The 25,717-nt window shown below is 46.5% G+C and overlaps 2 protein-coding genes across 2 annotated transcripts in view; both read right to left on the bottom strand.

Moving 5' to 3' along the window:
- Positions 1-1,005: 1,005 nt before the first annotated feature.
- LOC119176889 (neprilysin) overlaps positions 1,006-25,717 on the bottom strand; it is a 30,636-nt gene continuing 5,924 nt past the window's right edge. Inside the window, exon 2 of the mRNA XM_075877998.1 lies at positions 1,006-2,668. Within this exon, the coding sequence (XP_075734113.1) occupies positions 1,133-2,668 (1,536 nt within the window). The 3' untranslated portion in view covers positions 1,006-1,132. The remainder of the gene's footprint in view (positions 2,669-25,717) is intronic.
- Positions 13,882-16,073, bottom strand: LOC142776899 (uncharacterized). Its single transcript, XM_075881227.1, has one exon. It carries the CDS (start codon positions 14,905-14,907, stop codon positions 13,882-13,884), a length of 1,026 nt encoding a protein of 341 aa, XP_075737342.1. The 5' UTR covers positions 14,908-16,073.

Below are 25,717 nucleotides of genomic sequence, written 5' to 3'. Positions count from 1 at the left end.
GAGGGATAAGTGCATCTATACCCAAAAGGGGGCGGATGTGCGCTGCCCCCCCCCCCCGCACAGACACACACTTTTGAGGGCGGTCACTGTCGATAGCACCATGGCAAACAAACAACTAAAGGTGGTTGAAAGCTGTCAGTCACAAATGACTGAGCCGTAGTTCATCATCTTCGGCACCATCATAATCAACTGTGTTCCGCTACTCTTTTGTCTGCTCAAGCTCCGATCTTGATGGTGATGATAAAGCTGTCAAGTGTGTCAGAATGCCGGCGCTACAGCCAGTATCGAACTCGAGACCTCACGTTCAGCAGCGCAAAACGCCATAATGCTACGTGATGGGTTTGTTGCGATGGAAGTGCACGTTTATCACTTGTGCCAATCGTCTTTACATGCGCCAAAGTAAGCGCCTGGTATGATTATGTAAGAATGATGGTATCACGGCTAATTCTGTTCTCGTATTGATAACGGTAGCAAGCCGGCTCACTGCTGAATAGAATCAGTGTGTGTGCGTGTGTAGCGGCGAGTCGCGAGTGTTCTTTTCGTGTGACACGCCGACGTAATGATACCGCCGACCATCTAGGACCCGAGTTCTGACAAAGTGGTTGCCCCAAGGTGCCTTCGAGTTCCTGCGGTGAAAGTCACAACACTACATGACAATAACTTCTTCCAGTAAAGGCCAATAATTTGCTATGACAAGACGGTAATCCTCAGTACAGCTTTAACAATTTATCTTGTCATCGCTAAAGCGGGTATGCGTGCATTGTTTGTATTTATATGATCAATTTTGTTTATTTCCCCAAAGCTGACCTGCGCATCCTTTGTTGCACATTGTATTGGACCGGCCGCTAGCAACTTTAGGCTATCGGTTCAAATTGTCCTTGTATTTTCATTATTTTTTTCATGAAAATAAAGTTCCCTTGGTTTACTGACTGATTGATAATTTATTCCTGAACTTCACAAAGTGCTTCAAATAGTCTCATAACCAGCGAGACAGCACACAAGAGCTCAAGCACAAGTAATACTTTATTGTGGATACAGAAACAGGTATGAAGTAGGTATGAGCGACAGTTTTGGTATTCAAGAGCATCAACAAGAGTCATACGTGAGATTGCAGCATGGCGCAGAGATCATACTAATTCAGGCCAGTTCGAAGGCACTTTCGTGCAGGGTTCATAAATGACTTCGGCCTGCAGCGGAAAGCTTCGGCAAAGTGCGGCGTGTTCCGCAGAGGCCCATTGACGCGGAACCAGGCTGGGCTCTTGAAGCCGTTGACCGCGTTCCAACGCTTAAGCCTAGGTGTGAAGTTCTCACACAGGCTGGAGGCGTAGTACACAAAGAAGAGCCGTGGTGCGTCCAGAACATCCTTTTTGCTGATGCCCATGCGCAGTGTTGTGTCCGTCTGGCGTAAGTAAAACATGAAAGCCTCGTACGCTAGCGGTATGGCTAGTCCGTCCCACAGGTCTTGCAGTGGCCAGCTTCCATTGCCAGGGCTTGAGGATTTGCGTAGCCAGGACATGTGGTCGTAGTCATGTGTGAGGCATTTGCGCGCGCTGGTGAAACTTCGTACAAACTTCCGCTGGTGTCTACGTCCCTGGTCGAACGCCAGTGTCCACGCATGCAGCACGTTGAAGAGGCGGCCATAAATTCGGGGAGCGATCCTGGCTATTTGAAGGGCCCCGGTAGTCGTGTCGTTGTAGACATTCAAGTTGAACGTGGCCGGCGGAATTTCTAGCCTCTGGTACGGATAGGGCACCTTGGGTTCGCTACTCAGAAAGCCACCCTGCCACGTCCACGGAAGCCCTCGTTGCGACGAGGTTGTCAGCCACTGATGCATAGTGGAGGACGTAGACACGCTGCTATCCTGGTAGGCCTCGCGAGCGTACTGGAATCGTACTGAGTCGTTCAAAAGCATGGTCGGGAACAGTGGCTCCCATTGGATTGCGTCGAGTCCCGTAATGAGGCGTCCTCGGAGGGTGTTACTGAAGGAGTGAATTCCAAGCACGTAATCGCGAAAGACGTCACGAAGCTGAACTAGAAGCCACATGATGAACTTTCGACCACCAAGGACGCTTTCTGAGAAGCCGCGTGATAAGTACAGAGGTATATTGGGTTCAAAACGGTTGAGAATCCTAAGGCAAGCTTTTGTTTGACGAAGAGGACGGTGAAGTTCTGGAAAGGTCGCATAACCTATGGAACCGAAGCTGTCTCTTACGCGGCTGTCGGAATTCAATGGCAGCAGAAGAACTGCGAGGCGAAAGAGCATGTAGTGGACCAACTCTGTAGACGATGGTAAGGCGTCTTCGACGGCGAGTGCAAACACATACTCTGGCGAGCCAAGTACCACTAGAGTCGACTTACTTATACCGTCGTCTCCAAAGCCCGTGCGTAAAAGTGAAATCCATTCAATCCGTTGCATCACCGGCAGTTGAGACACCTGTAAGGTAGGACATCTATCGAAATTATCATCCTCGCGGAGCCTGAAAAAGTTTGCTAACCGCTTCTCCACTTTCAAGACGTCAGTTTTAAAGCTTCTTCGGAAGTACGCCAGCAACGACTCGAAGTAATGTCTAGTCAGTTGCTCTTCTTGGGCACCTTGCTTGGAACGAACAAGGACCGTAGTAGGCTGCTGAATAACTAGTAGTGGACCGTTTCCAGTGGTCGATTCGACCTGCAAATAATCAAGTGACACTAAATTAGCAAATACACATGCAAATTTCCCTTCACATGTCCAGTTATTTCAATTAATGATGCTACTTTCCTCCAAACGTGGTTCGCGGCTGGCGCGAACCGCTCTAGTAGCGCCATAAAGGTGTGTTTATATGTCTGCTTGAGTAATCATCAGCTAGTCGTTATGCAGTGCACATGACTATAGTTATTTACTTTTAAACCTTGACCCATTGACCGTGTTAATATTCCAAATCTTGAATACGAACAGTATGCTATTCCTTGTGCCACCGAGTAAAAAATTTGGTGTTCGAAATAGTGCGCCCATACCACTATTACCTGTGTACTAATGTTGCTAAAAAACGTACTTCAGAAATGATGTACAGTATGGAAGTTAAACAGTGACGTCGCATGACTAATGGCGACTGTGACTAGGAATAACAAATTACCGAAAAAATAAGCGGGAAAATACCTCATGACGCTTAACGGACGTGAAAATGTTGTAACTTACTCTACTCTCAGCAATATGGATATAGACCAGGTTTGTCAGCAGTCACACGGCTATAGCCGAGATGTCCAACAGTATTGCAAATGTACTCAACATAAGAGAACAAATAGATGCCATTTTTTTGGACTTTGCGAAAGCGTTTGATGTTCTCCGTCATGATCTCGTGATAAAAACGCTAAGAAGCGGTATTGAGCAAAACGTTATGAAATCGGTAATGCGCTACTCGATAAAATCGTAAACAATTTGTTTCTGTGAACAACACTATCTCAAGCAGCCTAGACGTCCTGCCCCAATTTCATTCCTATCCATAGTAATGTCATTCCTTTTACCGTCGACTAATTCATTCAACCAACAATTTTCGCAGAAGACTGAGTCATGTACACGTATGGTAAATCTAACGGAGGACCAGGTTAACCTTTAACGCTCGTTACAAAAAAATTCAAGCATGGTGCTCGCATCGCAGAATGACACTAAGCGCGACGAAAACTGGAGCCATACGTCTCACAAATGAGAAAAAGCTTCTTAACTGTCTTAGCAGATTAGAAAATTAGGAAATCAATGAATGTAGTCACGTGAAATAGTTGGGAGTTATAATGACATCCAACCTAATTTTTGAACCTCATGTAGTGACTATTTGTTCTACAGCGCACACACAAAAAGGATATGTCGTTCCTCGAAACAAAACTACGCAATGAAAGTAAAACAAACCGCATATCAGGCACGGATTATACCAGCACTAGAGTATGCTGACGCCATTTGGAGTCCCCATCAAAAATTTCCCATCAACAAACTTAAGTGAATCGAAAATTTGGCAGTTTCATTTGCGTGTTCAAATTATTCCACGCGTACCGGTGCTACCGCTCTGTGTGAAACAGCCGGACTGTGTTGTCTTGATAAACCTAGAATACTTTTCAAACTCGAATTTCTGTATCCTTTGTAGCATGAGCATTATAAAGTATCAAAAACAGAACATTTCCCTGAACCCCTGAGGAACTTCTCAAGAACTAACCACAAGAAGATAGTACGGCTGTCTAAAAGCTATCTTTTAGCATCATCACAGCATACTAGAATAATATACCATTATCTGCGATGAACTGTGAATGGTTAGAATTTTTCGCTAAATAAATCAGCGATATTTGTTTTCTCCTAAGCAGTGTACTAAATCGTGAATAAAGTAACGAAGTTACACGATAATTACAAATGTTTCTTCTCACAATTTTGTACAACTTTGTGTGTTCTCGCATGTGATCTAAGCAGACACTATCTTTGAAACTGTTGCTAACACTTCACCAAGCACTTAACTGTTGATGATTGATAAGTGGTGTTTAACGTCTCAAAACCACGATATGATTATGAGAGACGCCGTAGTGGAGGACTCCGGAAATTTCGACCACCTGGGTTTCTTTAACGTGCACACAAATCTGAGCACACGGGCCTACAACATTTCCGCCTCCATCGGAAATGCAGCCGCCGCAGCCGGGATTCGATCCCGCGACATGCGGGTCAGCATGTCGAGTGCCTTAGCCACTAGACCACCACGGCGGGGCGAGCACTTAACTGTTCATTTGGACCAAGTCTCCCTTATTTTTTCAATGCCAGTGCGAACGCGTGCTCCTCAAGAGGAGCAGTCGATTCACTGCATAGTTCACGGAGTATACTCGTGATGCGACTTCGCTTGTAGGGTTGGGCTGCTTGAGTCAAACGTGCGTCCAAGCGCGTTCTTATGGAGATGTAATAGACATGTTTCTCTCTTCAATATCATACGTCTATGAGATCTGCTCCTTCTTGCACCTTCTTTGTGGCTTGAAGCAATGCCTCCACCGCCTCGAAGTGCTCTAAAAGTCAGCGCATGCAGCAGCGTCTCAGCGACGCTTTCCCATTGGTTGCCCGCATAGGCCCACGAACAGCGACACGCCATTTCAAAACGCTATCTTTTACAAAGCTAGCGTGATCGACAACATTCTGAACACGAGTAATGCAAGACGCCGCCCTATATGGATCTATACACAGCTGAACAAAACAAAAAAAAAAACTACTTCATATGGTGTCCGTCGTGAGGCAGCACATAACATGTTCTCTCCTCCACGACCACAAATCACAGGCCAAGTGCATGGTCGGTGAGAGCAGGAACGGGCTACAGGAGAGAACGGTGAACGGGTGGATCAGGTGCATATGGCTGACATGGTAAAAATACAGAAGAGGTGCTGATATAGATTGTGTTCGTCATATTCAAAAAAGTTAAATAAAAATGTCGGCCAACATTCGTTGGGCTAGTGGCGCAATCACTAAAAGGCCCGTTTAAGTGTTTTACATAAAGTATGTAATTATGTTTTAAACACACACACACACACACACAGATTATATATATATATATATATATATATATATATATATATATATATATATATATATATATATATATATATATATATATATAAGGGAAAGAAGTGTATACCTAAGGGCTCGTTTTTCTGTGTTGTGACACAATAATATTGAGATCTAACAGACAGTAATGCCAAGGAATGTATAAAGGAAGTTATTAGAACCAATAGAATGTAAATAAGAACTAAGAAAAGTGAGTGAAAAAATAACCAGCCGTGGGCAGGTTATATATATATATATATATATATATATATATATATATATATATATATATATATATATATATATATATATATATATATATATATATATATGATTCAAAAAAGAAATTCTGTGGGTCCGGTGCAAATATAATTAAGAATAAAGGAGCACACGTACGAAAATTTGATAATTGTTTACTCTACGTTTCGGCCGTGCCACGGCCGAAACGTAGAGTAAACAATTATCAAATTTTCGTACGTGTGCTCCTTTATTCTTAATTAATTATATATATATATATATATATATATATATATATATATATATATATTTATATATAGTGTGATCGCGACAAGCGAATGACTTTTCATTCTCTTTAGATATCATCATCACCTGTACATTTTCGTTATATGTAAATATCATCACCAGTGTGATTTAGCTCGAGCCTGGCTGAATAAACCGGTTCCTCACAAGTGGTGGACTGTGCTTTTCGTTCCCTCAAGTCCTCTCGCCCGTTCTCGCTGGAGCTCCGCTCGGGTCGTCGCATACAACCGCCTGCCATGGCGGCCCAAGAAAACACTGGCCCATCCAACGTCACCGTCCTACTGCAGCCACTGACACCTGCTTCGCCCAACAACATTCGCCTGCGTGATCCACCTGTGTTTTCCGGTCTCCGAGGCGATGATGTAGAAGACTGGATCAAGAACTATGACCTCGTCAGTGATTTGAACGGGTGGGAAAACCTACAGAAGTTGCGCAGCGTCCCCTTTTACTTGTCCGATGTTGCCAAAACTTGATTCTAGAACCACCACCCGGATCTTCCCGACTGGGACACTTTCGAGCAGCAACTTCGTGAAATTTTTGGTGCCTCTACAGTTCGCGCTGAGGCAGCAAAGAAGCAGCTCGCTGAACGCACGCAGCTGCCGGGTGAATTCTACACCTCTTATATTGAGGATGTCTTTGCACTGTGCAAGCGTGTTAACTCCATCATGTCTCAGAACGACCAAATACGCCACATTATTTAAAGGCATTAACACCATTGCCTTTAACGCCCTCACCACGCAAAATCCTGCCACCACTCCGGTCCTCTGCTTTGTGCTGTTACGTTATACCTGCAAACTTCTTAATCTCACCTGCGGACCTACTTTTCTGTCTCGCTCGACTCATTTGCTTTCTCTTGAAATCCAGTCCTGCCTTCGCATTATCCTGCCTACGCATTTCGTGCCCAGCCTATGTCCGTTTCTTGCTCTTGATTTCAACTATCATACTGTCACGGGGTTGTGACGTGGCTGAAGGCAGGAGACTGGATGGTCAGATCAAACTGTTTATTCGGGCGAACCTGTGCCCGGTAAATGGAAAGTCGGGTTACAGTAGCACACTGGCACTGATAGCGGCGAATGCAGCGTCGGCCGTCGATCAACTGACAATCGGCGAAGCGTGTCGGCATTTATACACTCGCCATAGTACATTCTATAGGGTTATCGCTAGCGGTGACGTATATTCCAGAATAATCTGAAATGCTCGCGAAGGTGGCGTAATCTCAGCAAAATGATTTACTGCAGTCCTGAAGCTTCTCGAACACTGTAGGCGCGGTTTGCGCTGAGAATCGCGTGTCAGCGTAACAGAGTGATAACACAATTTGAGGAAGGAACGTGGTATTGCTTCCTCTGAAAAAGGCATCGTCCCGATGCTTTATTAGAAGGTGAAAGTGCAATAATAGTGTAAGAAAGTACAAATAATAAAGTACAATACAGCAGCAGCAGCAACAACAACAAGAACAAAATTCCCTCTTTCAGTTCGCTAACGTTCATGAAACGGCTTGAGGCGCGTGACATGGACGACTTCCGGTCACGATCAGCGCCGTTGAGAGTTCGTAATGCCGTTGGGGACAACTTCGTAGTCGAGTGGGCCGAGACGTCGTACTACCCTGTATGGTCCGAAGTACCGTCACAGAAGTTTTCAGGACGATAATCTTTCTTGGGGCCTTCGACGCAAAAATTTTGGTCTATCTGTCTGTACATTTGTGTGTTTGTCCACTCTTAACGGCATCGGGTATTTCAAACGGCCGACCCCATCCGCAGTGACCACCAATGTTCCTCAAGATTCAGTGTTCATACTTGTGCAATTGTCAATTAAATAGCAATTATTGCGCATGTCTGGGGCACCATAACAACTCGTATATATTCTGCATGTGCGTCTTTTACTAAAAAAGCATACATAAGTGATTTTAAGGACCGTAGCGCTTATCACGCTGCGCTGACCATGCAACGCTTGCACGAAAAAGCGAGTGTTTCCAACGCTTTGCTATAACGAGGCGGTGGTGGCACCTACCCGTCACCTTGCGTTCTACATCTTATCACCTCTGAGACGGGCGCGCACACCTGTCTCAGAGCCACGTGCTTTGTTTTCTAAGAAAACTGCCAGATGGCGCTCATGTCTCACGTGTGACGTGACTTGATGCGCTCGTTCGCATCCGATGCACGCTCGAGGCACTCTAGCGCAGCGCCTCCGGAATACCATTCACTGATTTTCTTGTGCAGAACATCAAATAAATGTTTTGTTTACTTTCTCCTCACGCAAGACTATCATCTTTCGACGACATTTGCAGGTTAACATGCAGAAACTTGGCCAATTTTTTCACTGAGTCTACGCCGGCGTATCGGCGTCCATACCCAAACACGTTCACCGGGGCTGGTACTCTACGAAGCGTCGCCGAAGATTTTAACGGTGGCGGTTGGTCGTCTGCTGATTCGTGATGCGCAGGCCGGCGAGTTGACGAACTTCTTCAGCGCGCTGAAGATATAAGGTGACGTAGAGGTTTTCTTCTTCAGCGACGTTAGGCAGCATTGCGTCGAGCGTCGTTGCCGGGTTCCTTCCATAGACCAACTTGTACGGTTGCATCTGCGTCGTCTCCTGTACGGCCGTGTTGTATGCGACGTATAGAAGGATGGCGTCCCACGGCTTAAGTTCGACGTGGACGTACATGGCGAGCATGTCGGCGATTATCTTGTTTAGCCGCTCGGTGGGACCATTTGTCTGTGGGTGGTAGGCGCTGGTGTGGTGGTGGCTTGTCTGGCAATGTCTCAAGATTGCTTGAGTCAATTCAGCAGTAAAGGCCGTACCTCTATCGGTGATGACAGCATCTGGGGCGCCATGGTGAAGGACGATGTTCGCAACGGAAAACTAGACTACTTCATCGGTGCAACCTTTAGGTAGAGCCTTTGTTTCGGCGTAGCGGTTGAGGTGGTCAGTAGCTACGACGATCCATTTGTTTCCTGAATTTAACGTCGGAAAGGGCCCCGGTAGGACCATCCCCATTTGTTGGAATGGTCATCGAGGTGGTTCAATCGGCTGAAGAAAGCCTTCTGGCCTTGTCGGTGGTGTCTTGCGTCGCTGACAGTCTCGGCATGTCCTCACGTAACGAGTGACGTCGGTGGTAAGACGCGGCCACTAGTATACATTTCTTAAGTCCTCGTGAGCCTACGGGAAACATCAAGGTGCCCTGCCGTTGGATCATCGTTCAGGGCCTGGAGGAGTTGTGGTCGCAGAGTTGAAGGCACCACAAGAAGGTACTTGGTTCGAAGCGGCGAAAAATTCGTTTGGAAAAGGCCGTTCCGCAGCGAAAACGACGTAAGTGCCCGTTTGAATACCTTCAGAACAACGGAGGTCCTGCCCTCGAGGTATTCGATAAGGCTCCTAAGTTTCGGGTCTGGCCACTGGCGTTCAGCGAAGTCATCGGCAGTTATCGTTCACAAGAAGGAATCGAGATTCAGGTCTTCGGGGGGTGGTGGGCCGACGGGGGCTCGCGACAGGCAGTCGGCGTCGGAGTATTTTCTGCCGGACTCGTAGATGACGGTAATGTCGTATTCTTCAAGTCTCAGGCTCCATCAGGCAACGCGACCTGAAGAGTCCTTCAAGTCAGCTAGCCAACACAAGGCGTGGTGGTCGCTCACAACTTTGAAGGGCCTGCCGTAGAGGTAAGAACGAAACTTTGACGTCACCAAGATGATGGCAAGGCCCTCCTTCTCTGTTGTGGAATAATTGCTTTCTGCCTTGGATAGTGAGCGGCTAGCGTAACTAATAACCCTTTCTAGTCCGTCAGTTTTCTGCACAAGGATGGCGCCGAGTCCTACGCTGCTTGCGTCAGTGACACAGTGTGTACTTCTGTTTCGGCGTTTTCATCGAAATGCGTGAGTAACGGAGGCATCTGTAAGCGTCATTTTAGTTCCCCAAATGCTTCCTCCTGTGGGTTTTCCCACTTGAAATCAACGTCAGTCCTCGTAAGGTTAGTGAGTGGCTCGGCGATGCGGGCAAAGTATCTGACGAAGCGCCTGTAACAGGCGCACAGGCCGAGAAATTGACGCACGGCCTTCTTGTCGGCGGGTGGCGGAAATGCAGTGATGGCCGTTATAGTCTACAGATCAGGTCTGTCTTACTCCGGAATAGCTTATCACGTAGCCCAAGAACAAGAGTTCCTCGTACGTGAAGCGGCACTTTTCTGGCTTCAGGGTGAGTCCGGAAGTCTTAATGGCTTGAAGTGCTCGTGGAAGCGCGAGAAAAACCCGACGACGTCGTCCAAGTAAACTAGGCAAGTCTGCCACTTCAATCCTGCCATCACTGTCCATAACGCGTTGAATAGTCGCAGGTGCCGAGCAAAGACCAAAGGGCATAACCTTGAACTCGAAAAGGCCGTCTGGTGTTATAAACGCAGTCTTTTCTCGGTCTATCTTATCCACTTCGATCTGCTAATAGCCTGTCCTGAGGTCCATCGTAAAGGTATTTGGCGTTGTGGAGTTGATCAACGGCGTCGTCTATTCGGGAGAGAGGGCATACGGCCATCTTCATTATCTTGTTGAGTAGGCGTTAGTCAACGCAGAAAAGTAGTGTTCCATCCATTTTGTTCACTAGCACCACCAGTGACGCCCGTGGACTCTTTGAAAGCTGCATGATGTCGTCGTGGAGCATTTCGTCGATTCGTTTTTTCATGGCCTCGCGTTCTCGTGTCGAAACTCTGTACGAACTCTGACGGAGTGGCCTGGCATATTCTTCTATTATGATTCGATGTTTCGCGACAGGTGTCTGTTGAATTCTCGATGACGACGAAAAGCAGTTCTTGTATTTCAGGAGCAGGTTCTCGAGCTGCTCTTTTTTATGCGTCGGAAGGCTCGGATTAACGCCGAAAGCTGGTTGAAGGGTTTCAGTCATCGGAGTAGAATCGGCGGAATCGGTGAGGGCGAAAGCGTTGCTGGCTTCCAGTATCTCTTCGACGTAGGCAACTATCTTGCCTTTTCTCACGTGCTTGTACTCGTTGCTAAACCTCTGAGCATCACTCTTGTGTTCCCTCCTCGCAGCTCGGCTATTCCTCTGAGGACGCAAATTTCGCGGTTGATCAGCAGGTGTTGGTCGCCTTAGGATGCCTTGCATGTCAATTCTTTAGTGTCAACGGAAATGCTGACGGTGGAGCAAGGAGTAATAGTGACTTGGTCTTCCAGCACATTCAAGGTGTGCCTTCTTGACGACGTGTGCGGCGGCAGTGCTTTTTCTGTGGATAGTGTTATCGACTTTGTTCTCAGGTCGATGACCGCACTGTGGAGGCTCAAGAAGTCCATTTAAAGAATGATATCTCTAGAGCAATGCTGCAGTACAACGAAGCTTGCGGGATAAATGCGACTGTTGATTTTCACTCTAGCTGCGCAGATTCCCGCTGGTTTCATTAGGTGACCTCTGGTTGTATGGATTTCAGGGCCTACCCAAGCGCTCCTAAGTTTCTTCAACTTCGCGGCGAAAGTCCCACTGATCACGGAATAGTCGGCTCCGGTGTCGACGAGAGCTGTTACGCTGTGGCCGTCAATGAGAATGTCGAGGTCGCTAGTTCGTCGCCTGGCATTGAGTTTGGGTCATGGCATCGGATAATGGCTATACGACCGTTTGCATCACTGTTTCGACGTTGCGTAATCAAGATTTCTTCTGGTCGCGAAGTTTAGACGTCGGGGCTACGTTGAGGTGACAGTGGGTTCTTGAAGTTTCGCTGTGGTGGTGTCGTCGGTGGTGGAGGACCTTCGGCAGTTCGTCGTGCAGCAACCGCAACTCCATCGGTTGCTGCCCCTATAGGGGCAGCAACCGATGGAGTTTTTCTGCCCCTATAGGGGCAGAAAAACTATAGTTTTTCTGACGCGGGCTAGGCGACCGGCCCCGACTTGGGCCAGTTTACTGACGACGGTGTGGTGACATGTAGCGGCTCTGAGCAACTGACACCAACGCCAACACCGGAACGACCATGGCAACGCCTGGGAATCGACTTGTTCCACTTGGAAGGACGCGACTATACGTCGTCATCGCCGACTACTACTCCAGATTTCCAGAAGTAGTCACACTCAGAATTTCGTCAGCAAAAGCGGTTGTTGCTGCGGTCAAGAGTTGTTTTGCTCGTTTTGGAATACCAGATGTGCGGATGGACATTGCACCCCAATTCTCGTCCAACGAGTTCACCGACGTTGCGACGGCGTATCAATTCTGCCACGAGACCAGCAGCCCTCGATACCCCCAGAGGAATGGAGAGGAAGAGCGCATGGTGCCTACCGTGAATGATTTGCTGAAGAAAAGCCAGGATCCATACCTTGTCCTACTTGCATACCGAGACACACCCGAACCTCGCCCTACTTGCATACCGAGACACACCTGGAGGTGTGTCTTGGTATGCAAAAATTTTATCTGATGTTCTGCCACGTTTCCGCTAAGCGTAAGGAATACAGGTGATACGTTTATATTGATCGAGTTGAGCTTTTTTTGAAGGTGACGCGCAATTTACAATCCAACACAGCAATGCGTAGATAGAGAATACAATGAGGAGCGGGTGACATTGTGTTCAATGGCTCTTTAGCACTTTAAGCGTCGAGCTACGTAGAAGCACATGTGTTATTTAAATTTTGCTGTACTTTTCTTACAACAGAGTAGGAGACAGCATTTATATGAATGCGTTCTGAAAAAATCGCTAAGCAAAAGGAGTGTTCACGGAACGTATCCATCACGAGTACATTTCCGAAAGTCCACAGCTGTTTGTTAATTCTATAGCATCCCCTCTAAACGTTCGTTCGTGATATATTCTGAGTGGTTCAGTTCATGTATTATGGCCAATATATATATATATATATATATATATATATATATATATATATATATATATATATATATATATATTTATATATATATATAAGCAGTCATAAACAAAAATCAATGGCTTGTACTATAGAAACAAAGGATTCCATGGTGCTACTTTGCACAACACTATCAGGCAACTTGTTCCACCGAGAAATTGCTGAGAGAAGAGCGAATGTTTATGTAGGTTGACGCGACTAGAAGGCTGTCGAATTGTTTTGCTGTGGTTTGTTCATGATGAATGTGAGAAAGGATGATGCAAATAACGTGACTTCAGAATTTTGAAGTGTTCGTTGTACAGGAGATAAATGAATTCAAGCTTTGAATCAGTTCTTCGTTTTGAAAGTTGTTCAAGGTTTGCTCTCGCTAATAATTCAGAGATGATAGATTGTCTTGAATAGACAGAATATATGAATCTAGCCATTAGTTTTTGTATGCGCTCAATTTTTTCAGTTAGATATTTTTAGTAAGGGCTCCAGATTAAGTCAGCATACTGTAATGATGGTCTGATGAGTGTTTTATAGGAATTTAATTTGACATTTGGTGGAGTGTTGCGTAACTTCCTTCGTAAGAAAGGTAGCTTGTGTTCGGTAGTCTGACAGATGGAGGAGATGTGAGGATCCCAGTTAAGAGTAGAGGTGAGGATAAGGCCCAAGTATTTTACCTGATGACACTTTTCGAGTGCAATGTTGCCAAGAGTGTATGTGAAATGAATGGGAATTGTCCTATTGGTGAATGTGATGCACTTGGTTTTTGACGCATTGAGTCTCATACCCCATGTAATGCACCACGAACAGATAGACTGTAAGGAGTTGTGCCGTTGGATTTGGTCATTCCGATGGCGGGATACACTATATATATATATATATATATATATATATATATATATATATATATAACGTTTTAGAAGACGTCACAGAAGTCATAGAATCTCGTCTCGGAGGCAGCATGTCATACGTCATTTTAAAGACTGCTCACTCGGAAAACTGAGAGCACCAGACATCCAGTTTTCCAAAGATTGCTTCAATGGTATATGCGATTTTCTGAAAACAGAGTTGGGCAACGTGACATTTACTGTAGTTGGTCTTCAATAGGTTGCTGAATGGCGTATAACACATGGCAGTGATTATAAAATATACACCGAGGAAAGTGGGACAAACCTTGGCAAGTCGAAAGATCACGTCAACAGCCAGGTACCTCTGCATGGCCCCTAGCGCCTGCGAGAGCTGAACGGGGCCCATTTTGCTGGTGGCAGTGGTGTTCCAGCCGCTGAGGCCGATCGTTTTCTGGAGCAGGCTCATGAGCTCGTAGTACAGGCGTTCGCCGGGCTCCATGCACTCGTCGAAGAAGCGGCGCACGTTGGCGAAGCCCTCGCGGTCGTTTCGGATGGCAGTGACGAGCGTGTTGGTGTAGGCCTCCAGCACCAGGTCGTCCACCGAGACGCCCACCTGGCCCCGCTGCAGCGGATGTGCCTGCTCCCAGTTGCGGCACACGTGCTCGTAGAAATCGTCGCACGGGTCCACGCTTCGGTTGAGCTGGCGAAGCAGCATCCGCGACTGCTCGAAGCAAGCGGCCGACGCGCACGGACCCCAGGGCACGGCTGCGTCGAACGGCTCCGTGCCGTCGCTGGTCGTTGCCGCCGCCTCCTGGATGGAACTGCCCGGCAGCGCCGTGTTCCACAACGCGAGAATCAGGGAAGGCGCGTTCGGCATCGCTACCCATACGAAAGTAGTAATCACCACCGAGCCGAGCAGCAAAGCGAACAGAAATATGGCCGTTTCCCAGCAGACAGCTGCCCAGTTGCACAGCCGCTTGCGAACGTGGACGTCGTCGGCGCTCGTGGGCGCTGCGGCATTGGAAGCTGGCTGAGCCGCAGTGCACTCTGCGGAGTGCTGCGGCGATTCACTGCCAGTCTCGCTCTTGTCCTGGATGCTCAATTCTTCTTCGCATGGTGGGCTCTTACGCTGAGACTCGTTCGCGGCTTGCAGGCAGGCACTCATGTTTTTCACGAAATGGTGTACAAAAGCAGGAGGCTTGCTTGCTTCCTTGCTTGTTCTTATATGCTTTGGCTCGTACCCGCTACAGGGGATGGGCCATTATACCGGCTGTTATTCTGATAGGGAAAAACAAATCTTTATATTTCGATGAAGAATAAAATAATTCTTCAGGCATCTACGGAATATAAAGGTGGGTAACCATAAAGTACGAATAAAGCAGGTAAATAACTAATAATTGAAAGGAGTAAATAGATGGTAATTCCAAAGAACTAGAGTTTCATTATATAAAAAAGGAAGAAGGAGCTATCTGCGATCTGCGAGACTCCGGCACTGACACCTGGCAGTAAAGTTCTTTGCCTGGCGAACGATTCTGATAACGTCCTCGAAAAAAAGGCACAAACCCCATGGATGTGGGGGCCAAAAATTAGGTAGTAGGGAGAATGTAAACCATAAAACAGAAAAGAAACATGTCATTATTAAAATAAATTTTTCGACAGTGGTGGACCTTGTGAGGGTGAGAAATAGTGAGAGCAAGCAAAAAAGAATATAAAAATGCTTTCAGCAAACTTTGAACGAAATTATTAGTACTCGTTCAAGCTGTAGAGGTTTAAAAAGTGTACTTAAACCACGAAGGGTGCAATAAAGACCAGTTAAAATTTAAGGCCTTAACATGATTCATTCTGGTTTCGCAGAGGCTATCAGAGGTAGATGCACCGAAAATCATTCTCATGACTGCGATCCAGTACGGAGATCCAAAGGCATACAACATAAACATGACAAATTATTACGAACAATTTCTAGGAGTTGCTTTAAGTGATACAGCGTCTGAAGATTTAAAAAAAAAGAAGTGTTTAATCAATTCTAGCAGACATCATGAAGAGGAGATAGTGCCAGACCCGAGCAAAAAAAGAAGGAAAAGAAGAAACGATGGGCTATGATGCGCAACGTGGTTACCAAAACAAGATAGAGAAGTCGCATGAAATTTTGTGCATTTTTCTAATCACAGATGTGTCCTGTCTTGAAACAAATAATGCCTACATTTAGTTGATTGACGTTAGCTGTAGTCACATTCATTATAGACCACCGAACCGTACAAGCCAGAGCGTACAAGAGAATCAAACATAATTGTGTAAACTCACGTAGGCATCCAAGGTGCCCAAATTAACTAAACCGAGAGTGAAGTGCATTCACTGAATCGTAACAGAATCGACACTTAGGCTACTTGGTGGAGATGAATGGTATAACTGTGGTTTTAGAGCACAAAGAGACACACAAAAAAAAACACAGGACAAGCGCTTGTCCAGTGTTTCTTTGAGTCTTTTCATGCGCCAAAACTACAGTTATACCATGCATTCACTGAATTCCACTCAACACCAACCTTAGGTTGCGCCTATTCAAATTTGCGTCTGTTAAAAACATTTGCCATTCATACCGGCATAGATGCACAAGCACTTTGCCGCAACATAATACCTATATATATAGCATGGCTTGTATACAGCCAATTGACCAACATGATGCAAAGCATAGTTGCTTTAGCAAGGAAGAGAAAAAAAAAATGAATTCGTGCAACGCAAAAAATGACTGGGGTCTTGAAAAATGTAAGTTGTGTTAGTAGTGATATGAAAATTTCGCTGTGGCTCACAATGGTTCTGCTAGGCTATCCATATCTGCTACAGCGCATGAATATCCGGAAAGAAGACGTCTAGCGTCTTGCCTGACACTTCTTCAACGCAGGAAAATTATACGCGTCATTATTCGGGGAGATCAAAAGACGTGTGACTCGACATCAAAGGGGCCCTGCAAAACTTTTTCAGGTAGCCTTATAATGGATTCACTGAAGAAACTTATTGTCTCCGCAATTTTTTTTAGAATCCATCCAGCACGAGCAGAGTTATAAAGATTTGTCACGCGCTGCAATTGCATTCTTTCGGCTCCCCGTCGAAAGCGCTGGAAGCTAAGCAGGGAGGGACGGCATGGGGAAAGAAAATACGTGACGCATGCCCGGTGAACTTGAGCACTTTTTTTTTTTGAATACACGGCTTTTTAGGGCGATCTCGCGCGCACGCGTGGGCGAGCCACGGCCTCTCGCGGCGGTTCCTGTAACGACCGTGCTCCGTGTTCAAATCAGCCAATGGCTGATACAACGGCTGTGACGAGTGATTTTTGAGCTTGTTCCGTCATTTGTCGAGAGAAGGGAAAGCAATTTACGGCTGACATTGAGAACCTAATGTGGATTCTCGGCCGCGTGCTGCGCTATAATATTTGGCTCACGTGTTCCCGGAAGCCTCTATGACTGATCGGCGGCGTTTTCCGACCATGCTCAAAAGGGTCCCGTTAAAGCAGTCATTCGACTTGCACAGGGGCGGATTAATCCACGATATTACCCTCTGCATCCCACACACAGTTCCATGCAACCCAACTGAGATACGCGTATAGAGGAATGTATCGATTTGCCTCAAATCACTGGTCATTATTTTTTCTAATGCAATTCAAAAATATTAGATAGATATGTAGAGTTCAACGTTTCAAAACCCCCACATGATTATGAGAGACGCCGTAGTGAAGGGCTCCGGAAATTTCGACCACCTGTGGTTCTTTAACGTGCACCAAAATCTGAGCAAGCGGGCCTACAGCATTTTCGCCTCCAACGAAAATGCAGCTGCCGCAGCCGGGATTCGATCCCGCGACCTGCAGGTCAGCAGCCGAGTACCTTTTAGAAACAGACGTGCGATTTTTTGAGCATTTCACACAGGCGTGGGATTTTCCGTACATTTCCGGCAGACGTGCGATTTTCCGTGCAATGCGGCGTGTCGCATGCGACGTTTCGGGACACACAGGGACGAAGGAGCTATCAGCGGCAGGCTCCATCCCCATGTAGCGCCTCGGCATCAGTGGCGGATCCAGGGGGGGGGGGGGGGGGGGGGCATTAGTGGCGGATCTAGAGGGGGCTGGGGCGGTAGGGGCGATCACCCTCAAGTTCCAAAGCCTGTCAGTACCCCCCTCCTCCTCTCTTCAGTGCTAGCCATCCACCTGTTATCATCAGTTAGGACAAATGAGTGGGACCACTGTGAGCAAACATTGACAGTATTTGTGCCATTGCAGGGTTTTCGTGCTAGTAAAAAACAAAAAAACAATGACCACGTCCCCTTGAATGTTCATTCAAGTGACCCCCCCTCCCTAAATTGGGTGGCTGGATCCACCCCTGCTCGGCATGCACCGTCGGACGACTTCGTATTCTCGTAATGAAACTCAAAGCAAACGACGTTTCACAGCCACGCTTCGTTCTGTAAAAATAATTAATAAAACACCTTCATCAACGACAAGCACGTCGCGACAGCAGCAACAGCTGATTATTGACGACTCCGACAGGTAGGCCTAGCATGGCGGGCGCCGGCCGTGGCCATCGCCGTTCACACGCGAGCTCGTCATCGAGCGCTTGTTTTGACAACACTATCAAGTTTTTCGCACGTATGTAATGCCTTAGCATATGCTATTACTTTCTTGATGTCATCAATGTGAAGAGCAAAGGCGAAAGTGAAGCGAGCCCGCTCACAGAGACGACGGTGTCGCTGTGTTTCCTTGCGAAATGACCTTGCATCGCTGCTCACGATCTCAGATCTCGCTAATGGTTTCAAAACAAGCGTTGTCTTGCAGAAATGGCACACTTCAAACATCACTTTACTGAATCCCAAATAACTTCACGTCACGAGGGAAATGTACTCGATGTTTGTCACGCCACGGGCCGCAGTCGCGATGTCAGCAAATCCACGCTCGCACCACTCCATCGACTCGCTTGAACAGTGAACTGGCTGCAGTCTGGCCTGGACCAACGTTTCTGCTAGTTCCAGAAACGTTGGCCTGGACCACGGGTGATGGGAGTGGTGGCAGGGAGATGGCGCCACAAGCGGCGTGACGCCACTCGTCTGCTCGGGCTGTGATTGCCTGCTGCCATGCGGCGGTGCGATGCGGCGACGAAAATATCTGGCCGGCTTGATACTCGCCGGACCGGCTACGCGGTAGTGTTTCTCGCTCTCTAAATTTCGTGCCAACCGGTTGTGCCCCCGCGATCTCCGACGACAGCGCAGCTCTGGACGACTGGGCTCGCCCTACGCCATCTCCTGCCGCCGACAAGAGCGCTCCCCGAGTGGTGCCCCGTCCTCGGACTCCTGCGACCGTGCTTCCGTCATTTTCTGTCGTTCGCTGTCCCTGCGCATTGCTCTTTCCTTCCTCTCTCAATCTCTTTACCTTTTAATCCCTCCTTACCCCCCTCCCTCGTGAGCTACTGTGTCGCACTCTGATTCAGACAGTTACGGGGCTCACTTTTCTCTTCTTTTCTCTTTAAGAATCACGCAAGTTTTCTCTGCTTATTTCACTCCCCCTGCCCCAACCCCCGCGTGGAGCCGTGAAGGTGGCTTCGTAATTAAAGAGAGTAACAGCTCCGCCTTTTTTTTCTTAATTTTTTCCCTTCAGAACCTCTATGAGCAGCAGTGCGATGCGATAATACGTCATGAAACGTCACAGAACGTCACCACTCCGGCTTCCGCATCGTCGCGCCGCACGCCGCATCGCAGGGGAAATCGCACCGCACCGTCTGTCTCGCGCTTTATAGCCACAAGACCACCGCGGCGGGGGGATTCTAAACTATTTTTCAGCTTTGTTTTCGTGGGGGTTTAGGACGTTAAACTCCAATAATTATTCCTATTTTCTTTCCGTCGGGTGGGGGCGTTATGAGAGCGGACGGTAAGTCAGACCGAGTCTAAGCAACAGTTAGCATTCTGCTGCAGCTGCTATACCGTTGGTATAAAATCATAAGATTTCTATGCATTTCCCACCGCATGAGCCGGCAGAATGATGTTAAATTGAAGGTGCATCAACAGCTACAAATAAAAAAACTAAATGGTGGCCATAGCTTAAATATTTGAATAACTGGGGACTGCACTTTTGGTAAGAGTAGGGAAAAAAGTTAAAAACACGTAGTGGTGTCTGTCAGGGCCTTTGAATAATAAACTTCCCCCGGTATTGCAGCTCTAAATAATCAATGTAAAGACTTGAAAAAAAAGAGAGAGAGAGAAAACCTATACGCTTTCCTAAAGCACAAATATACTGAGATCATGCTTCATGCGATTAACGTGCTGGTAAAAGAAGCAATTTACGTGGTAGTACCACAGAATCACCTGTGGGGTATCGGTCGGTTAACGTCGGTGATCGCATGCAGTATAGGCTCGCTCGGTATTCTTTTCCTTGCTTTATGGTGAACACGTGGCAAAAATGTTTTGTTCATTTCGTTATTTCCGCCAGCCATGCATGGCATTCAGATTCTTCACAAATTTGCTTTCCTTTTGAATCCGCAGCACGCGTTCATATACTCTTTAAGATAGAATAAAAAAAAACAAGCGAACGTTTACGTTACCAAGCGTGAATATATATATATATATATATATATATATATATATATATATATATATATATATATATATATATATATATATATATATATATATATATATATATATATATATATATATATATATATATATATATATATATATATATATATATATATATATATATAAGGCAGGGTATGTTCTGAATAACTCCTGAATCACTCCCCTCATTGTTAAAAATGAACTGTGCATATAGACAGTCGTTGAATTCGGGTGCAGTGCATTCGGTATGACAATTCATGAAAATTTCACCCCGCACTAACAAGAGGCACATAAATATATCGACATGTCTTCCTTCCCGGGCAATATTCTATGTAACCGCGCTTCACGAATTCGCTGTGGATGACGAGGTTTTCTGCGGCGATGCCACGCGCGAATTAAAAGAGCAAAGTTACTAATGAACTGGAAAATCACCCTGCTGCTAGACCATACTTTAACGCGAGCTGAAATTTCATGCGAACGATGCGTTGCTGGCGCAGTGTATTGATGATACTTTCCTTTCCACTGTCGCTTAAAATTAAGAGGGTCGTACTCTAATAATTTAATATACGCGCCGTATCGGGCATACTTTCGCTTAATTGAAACGTTGAAAATCAGCGCATATATGCAGCTTCAGAATGATGAATGTGGCGCGCGGTGTGTGTTTGATGGGGAAAGAATAGAGAGGAAGATGAATATATATATAGGAATGACATTAGGGAATGAGTTACCATCGTCTGTAATGGGTTATAAAGAAAACAGCATCAAAATCTTGCGCTGTCGACAGAGCTTGGTGAAGCGAGCGCCCATGCTGCACGCGGTGAATTATATATGCAGGAAGAAACACAAGAAAGAAACACCGCGGTCAAGAAATGTACATCGCAGTGACCACATATGTATCGTCTCGAGCTAAACAAACGAGGGCGCCGCGTGGCGCGGCGTTTTTGTTTCAGTTGGCCGACAGCCAGAAGCAGGCGCTCCAATCCTTTTCAACGACAGCAACGAGTGCGGTCCACAAGTTGGAGCCCTTCTTCCACCGTTAAAGGCGAGGAAGTGGGCGGGTGGCTTAAAAATCCTCCTCCCTTAATGCACTCCCCGTCGAAGGCACGTAGGAGGGAATGCCGTGCAAATTTAAGGCCCGCGCGCTCCCCGGGCGCCATAACTTTTTTAGTAGTCCCTACGGAGAACGACTCGCGGGTATAAATACGCATTAGAGGCACTTCGCGTTCCGCGGTGCCTGCGCTTAAATAAGTAATGAACGTGGTATAAGATGGCAGCCGGGCCCGTAGATTCTCGTGTCATGCATCTGTAATACGCCGTATCGGAAAGGGAAAATAGTGGACGGCCGCGAGGAGGCTGGAGCGTGTACACTCAGTAATAAAATGGTAGGAATGGATGCTCGGAGACGCGGGCTCGACAAAAGGATCCGCTCTCAAAGGCGACTCAAGTCGTCATTTATGTGGGCCATAAAAAACGCGGAGCAAACGCGCGACCACCGCTCTAAGCTGGGGCCTTCGGAAGACGCGATTTTGGAAATCGCCTGCACTTTCGTGTAACTTCCATGTATGCGCTTTTGCCTCGCTGTTCCTTCATTTCTTCTCGACTTGCGCAGATGCGCTTTCTGTCTCCGAGCGCACGATTTTCTCGATATGCGCGCTGTTACAGTGCAATCAGCTCGTCAATGCAGAACTGCTGGTGGACTATAGAGTAAAGTCATATGAGAAATCGCCGCATACAATAAAGTCCCGGCGATCGCATCTAGACGTCCGACTGTGGCAAGTGCGACTTTGTCCTCTAAATCTACGTGGTTTCGATGCCTAAAACATCGCAAATTATTTATTAACCTTTAAATCTATCAATGGCATTGAGTGTCTTCTTATGTCCCGTGCATATATGTTACAAACAGATATGTATATATAAGTGCCCACGTGGGTGCACGGAAGTCGAAACAGCTCCCATCCCACGGACTTGCGGGCTTAAATCGCCTTTCACCAAACTTTCGCGAATATTAATTTGCGCGGTGAAAGAAAATTGCTAATTTAGCTGGATGTCGTCTTTTATACAGGAGGCATCACATGCACATGAATGTGCAGCTCGCTGTGCAGCTCGCTTCTCTGTATATAAGCGCCTGTATAAGCGCTCCCTCCTCTTACTCTTACATCTGGGTAGTTATTTAATTCTCAGTGTAAATGCTCGTTTTTTTCCTGATTCTAGGGTACACTTTTTTTATGTAGCGGTTAGAAATGAATGCGCGCCAGCGTGCACTCACTCTAGGCCGGAAGCCTTGGCAGCAAGTCACGCAAAAAAAAAAAAATCACCAGGCCTTCGAGGGACACGCAGCACAGTCACAGCGAAAGCAAAAAGAGCGGCCTTTAAGAGCTTTTTCTAAACACTCTTTGGGTAAATTCTAGAAGCACACTTCTTGGGTATCCACTACACCATTAATAATCATAGTTTCTGTGTAGTAGGCCGGCATTCACTGTGCAATCCTTCGACATTATTCGGAGAATTAAGTGTGGTATCCGCTGAACACTTGTAACAAATTTTGCGCAAATTTTGCGTTTCGTTCAGTGGCTGACGATGATGAAGAATTAAGCCTGAAGTGGGTATTCACCACAGCCAATGGCTGATGAAGAACAAGCTTTTGTAATGTGTTCGAGCATTGGACGACCCACTCGTAACGCGATTCGCATTGTGTGGCGCCTGGATGTTCCTTTGCTATTCTAAAACGCTTTATTACTCATATTAACGCGATTTCTTTCCCGACATCAAGCCTGCCTAAAACAATTTTGCGAACGAGTCCCAAGCACAGGCGTCACTCAGCGGTAGGATACTGGGCTGGCACGCAGTGGACCAGGGTTCAAATCCCACTATGTTACCACATGTCTTTTTTTTTCTGTCGCGCGATACCAGTGACGGACACCAGTGGCGGCGGCAGCGGACAACTACGGCGCCGCGCGTAACCCGTGTTGTGATCTCACAACAGCTTTCACTGTAAAAACTATTGTCTATAGTGGCCTAGGATCTTCAAGGTTTTAATCCAAGCCGCCAAGTGAAGTTTCTCTGAATTAGCAGAAATTTTCTATTTCGGGAGTAAGCTCGTTCAGATAAATAAGGTCTGACGACGAAGCCTTCTTATACAGAACTTCAAACACAACATACGCGGGTGATATAGCCCACGCTCAAATATGGAAACGTAGGGCCGAGGTGAAGCTGTCGGACCGCAGTCAATTCTTTGAGAAGTAAGCTTTCACGATGAATGAGAGAATGTCATGCTAACTTAGTTAGGCACGCGTATGCAATTATTTGAGACAGGATGACTTGACAATGAAGAGGGGAACTCAGTTAATGAAACATAGTTCTACGGGGGTCAAAGATGAAAGCGTGGAAAGTGCTAAAGAAGCAAAACGCACACAGTAAAAATGGAAGAATCGGAATGACGGGTCAGGATAATGATACAAAAGAATGCCAGCGAAGTTGAAAGATGGGTTTACAAAATTTGTGTCACTATAATCGTCATTGCTGCCTGCAACTAAAGTGGCCCCAGTATTCGTTGCTGACGGGTGCACTCCCTAAGTTAATGTGCATGCCCCATACGTCGGGCAATACAAAGAACGAGTGCATTATTCTATCCCTTTGTTTCCGGTTCTTGGGGAACGATTCGTGACGCCAGCAGCCTGTTTCCGTGAAAACCCGAGGCTGTCGTTCGATCTGCATACGAAGAATATCAGTACTAGTGAATTATTACCGCCTAGGACACTTTCTCATGCAGTAGTCCACCCATTCTGCCTTGTCTTGCATGACTATTTTGTGCGCGAGCAACTAATTTCTCTTGGTTTGACGCGTTTTTTTTCTATACGTTAGCGTAGACAATAGCGTGTAGCCAAAAGCATGAAATGATGGGCTCTACGCTTCGTATACTGGCATTATCCCCGTGTTCTCTGAAGAAATAAGCGGCGAGTGGGGATGGAACTTGTAGACAGGCAGGTAAGAAGGAAATTACATTCTCGTCTTTGAACTCGGAGTGGTGAAGAATTCCTTTGTCGGTTACAGCACACTCTCAGCACGTTAACGTTATAATCTCTGCTCAGTGGCGAAGACGACAACGATTGTCACTTATGAATGGCGGCAAGTAAAATAGAAAACTGGGGGAAAACGAAGCAGGTAGGGAAGGGTACTTCACTCCACCAACGCGAAACTTGGCGGAGGAGAAGCAGTGTTTTTCTCCTTCCCTATACATAGCCTGTTTCAGTTCCCTAAGTACGGCTTGTAGGGAGGATTGTTTCAGCTTCACTAACGTAGTCGACTATTTGTTGGGCCACCTGTCACCTTCTTCATTTTAAGCAGACCGGCAGTGAGTTAGTGCGATTTGCCCAATTTTTGTTGCGCGCGCACCCGTTTTTATGACGGACCGCAACTACATGACCAACATTGACGACATAAGACACTGACATGCCAAGATCCTAAGGTATTTAGCCACGGCATAATCACGTCATGATTTCGTCACTATAGGTTTGCCCCCCTTGAGTCTACATGATGCCAAGATAGGATGACGTCATCACGTGAAGGTAACCTGATGATTCACCGTGACGACAGGAAACGGCGACAGGCCGAACCTCTAATGTGCGTCGCACCTAAAGCTGTCCCGTAATGATTCACATTCAAAATCTCCAGGGTGGGCTTTGCCGCACATTAAATTCGATCCATACCCGAGTTGACGAACGGACACCTTTGCAGGGTTGTTGAAGATGAATCTTCAGGAATAAATAGAAGCTGCGATGGGAATTCGTAAGAAACGTTCCCATGAGCTGCGAAGTCACACATAAGTTTTTATTGTCATGTTAGCTATATACATTGTTTTGGTCAAACGAGCCGTGCGAAGACATACGCCGGCTCAATTTTGGTTTATGCTTTGCTTTATACGTCATAATCTGAAAACCAAGTTTATGAGTAGTCTCAAACCACTACTTACTACCCTCTTTACAAGCATGAAATCAGCCTAATAATTAGAAGTTCAGGAAGAGAAAGCTAGTTTTGCCACAAGGGCGAAGCAATGAATGTGACAGGAACTAATTTGAATGTCACACGAAGAATGCCAAGCAGCTGAGTTGCAGCGGGCTGCTCGAGCATAAAAGACGCACGGAAACGCGCACATTAGACGAGCGCGAACCACACTTTCAATGGAGGCGAAAATGATAGAGACCCTGTACTGAGATTTAGGTGCAGGTTAAAGAACCCCAGGTGGTCAAAAGTTGCGAAAGAGATGCTACTCAGGCATTGCGGAACCATTCATAAATCGTTATTAAGCCCGCCGACAAAGGGGGCGCTGTTGTGATAATGGACGTCTCTGACTACATCGCCGAAGCTATGAGGTAGTAGTGTGACACTGA

Source organism: Rhipicephalus microplus, chromosome X, assembly GCF_043290135.1.
Source record: "Rhipicephalus microplus isolate Deutch F79 chromosome X, USDA_Rmic, whole genome shotgun sequence".
NCBI classification, from domain to species: Eukaryota; Metazoa; Arthropoda; class Arachnida; order Ixodida; family Ixodidae; genus Rhipicephalus; species Rhipicephalus microplus.
Note: the sequence above shows the minus strand (reverse complement) of the source record. Positions and strands in the feature narration are given on the sequence as shown.

Bases quoted from the DNA above. Each gene is read 5' to 3' on its own strand.
- LOC142776899 (XM_075881227.1), bottom strand. From the start codon at position 14,907: ATGAGTGCCTGCCTGCAAGCCGCGAACGAGTCTCAGCGTAAGAGCCCA.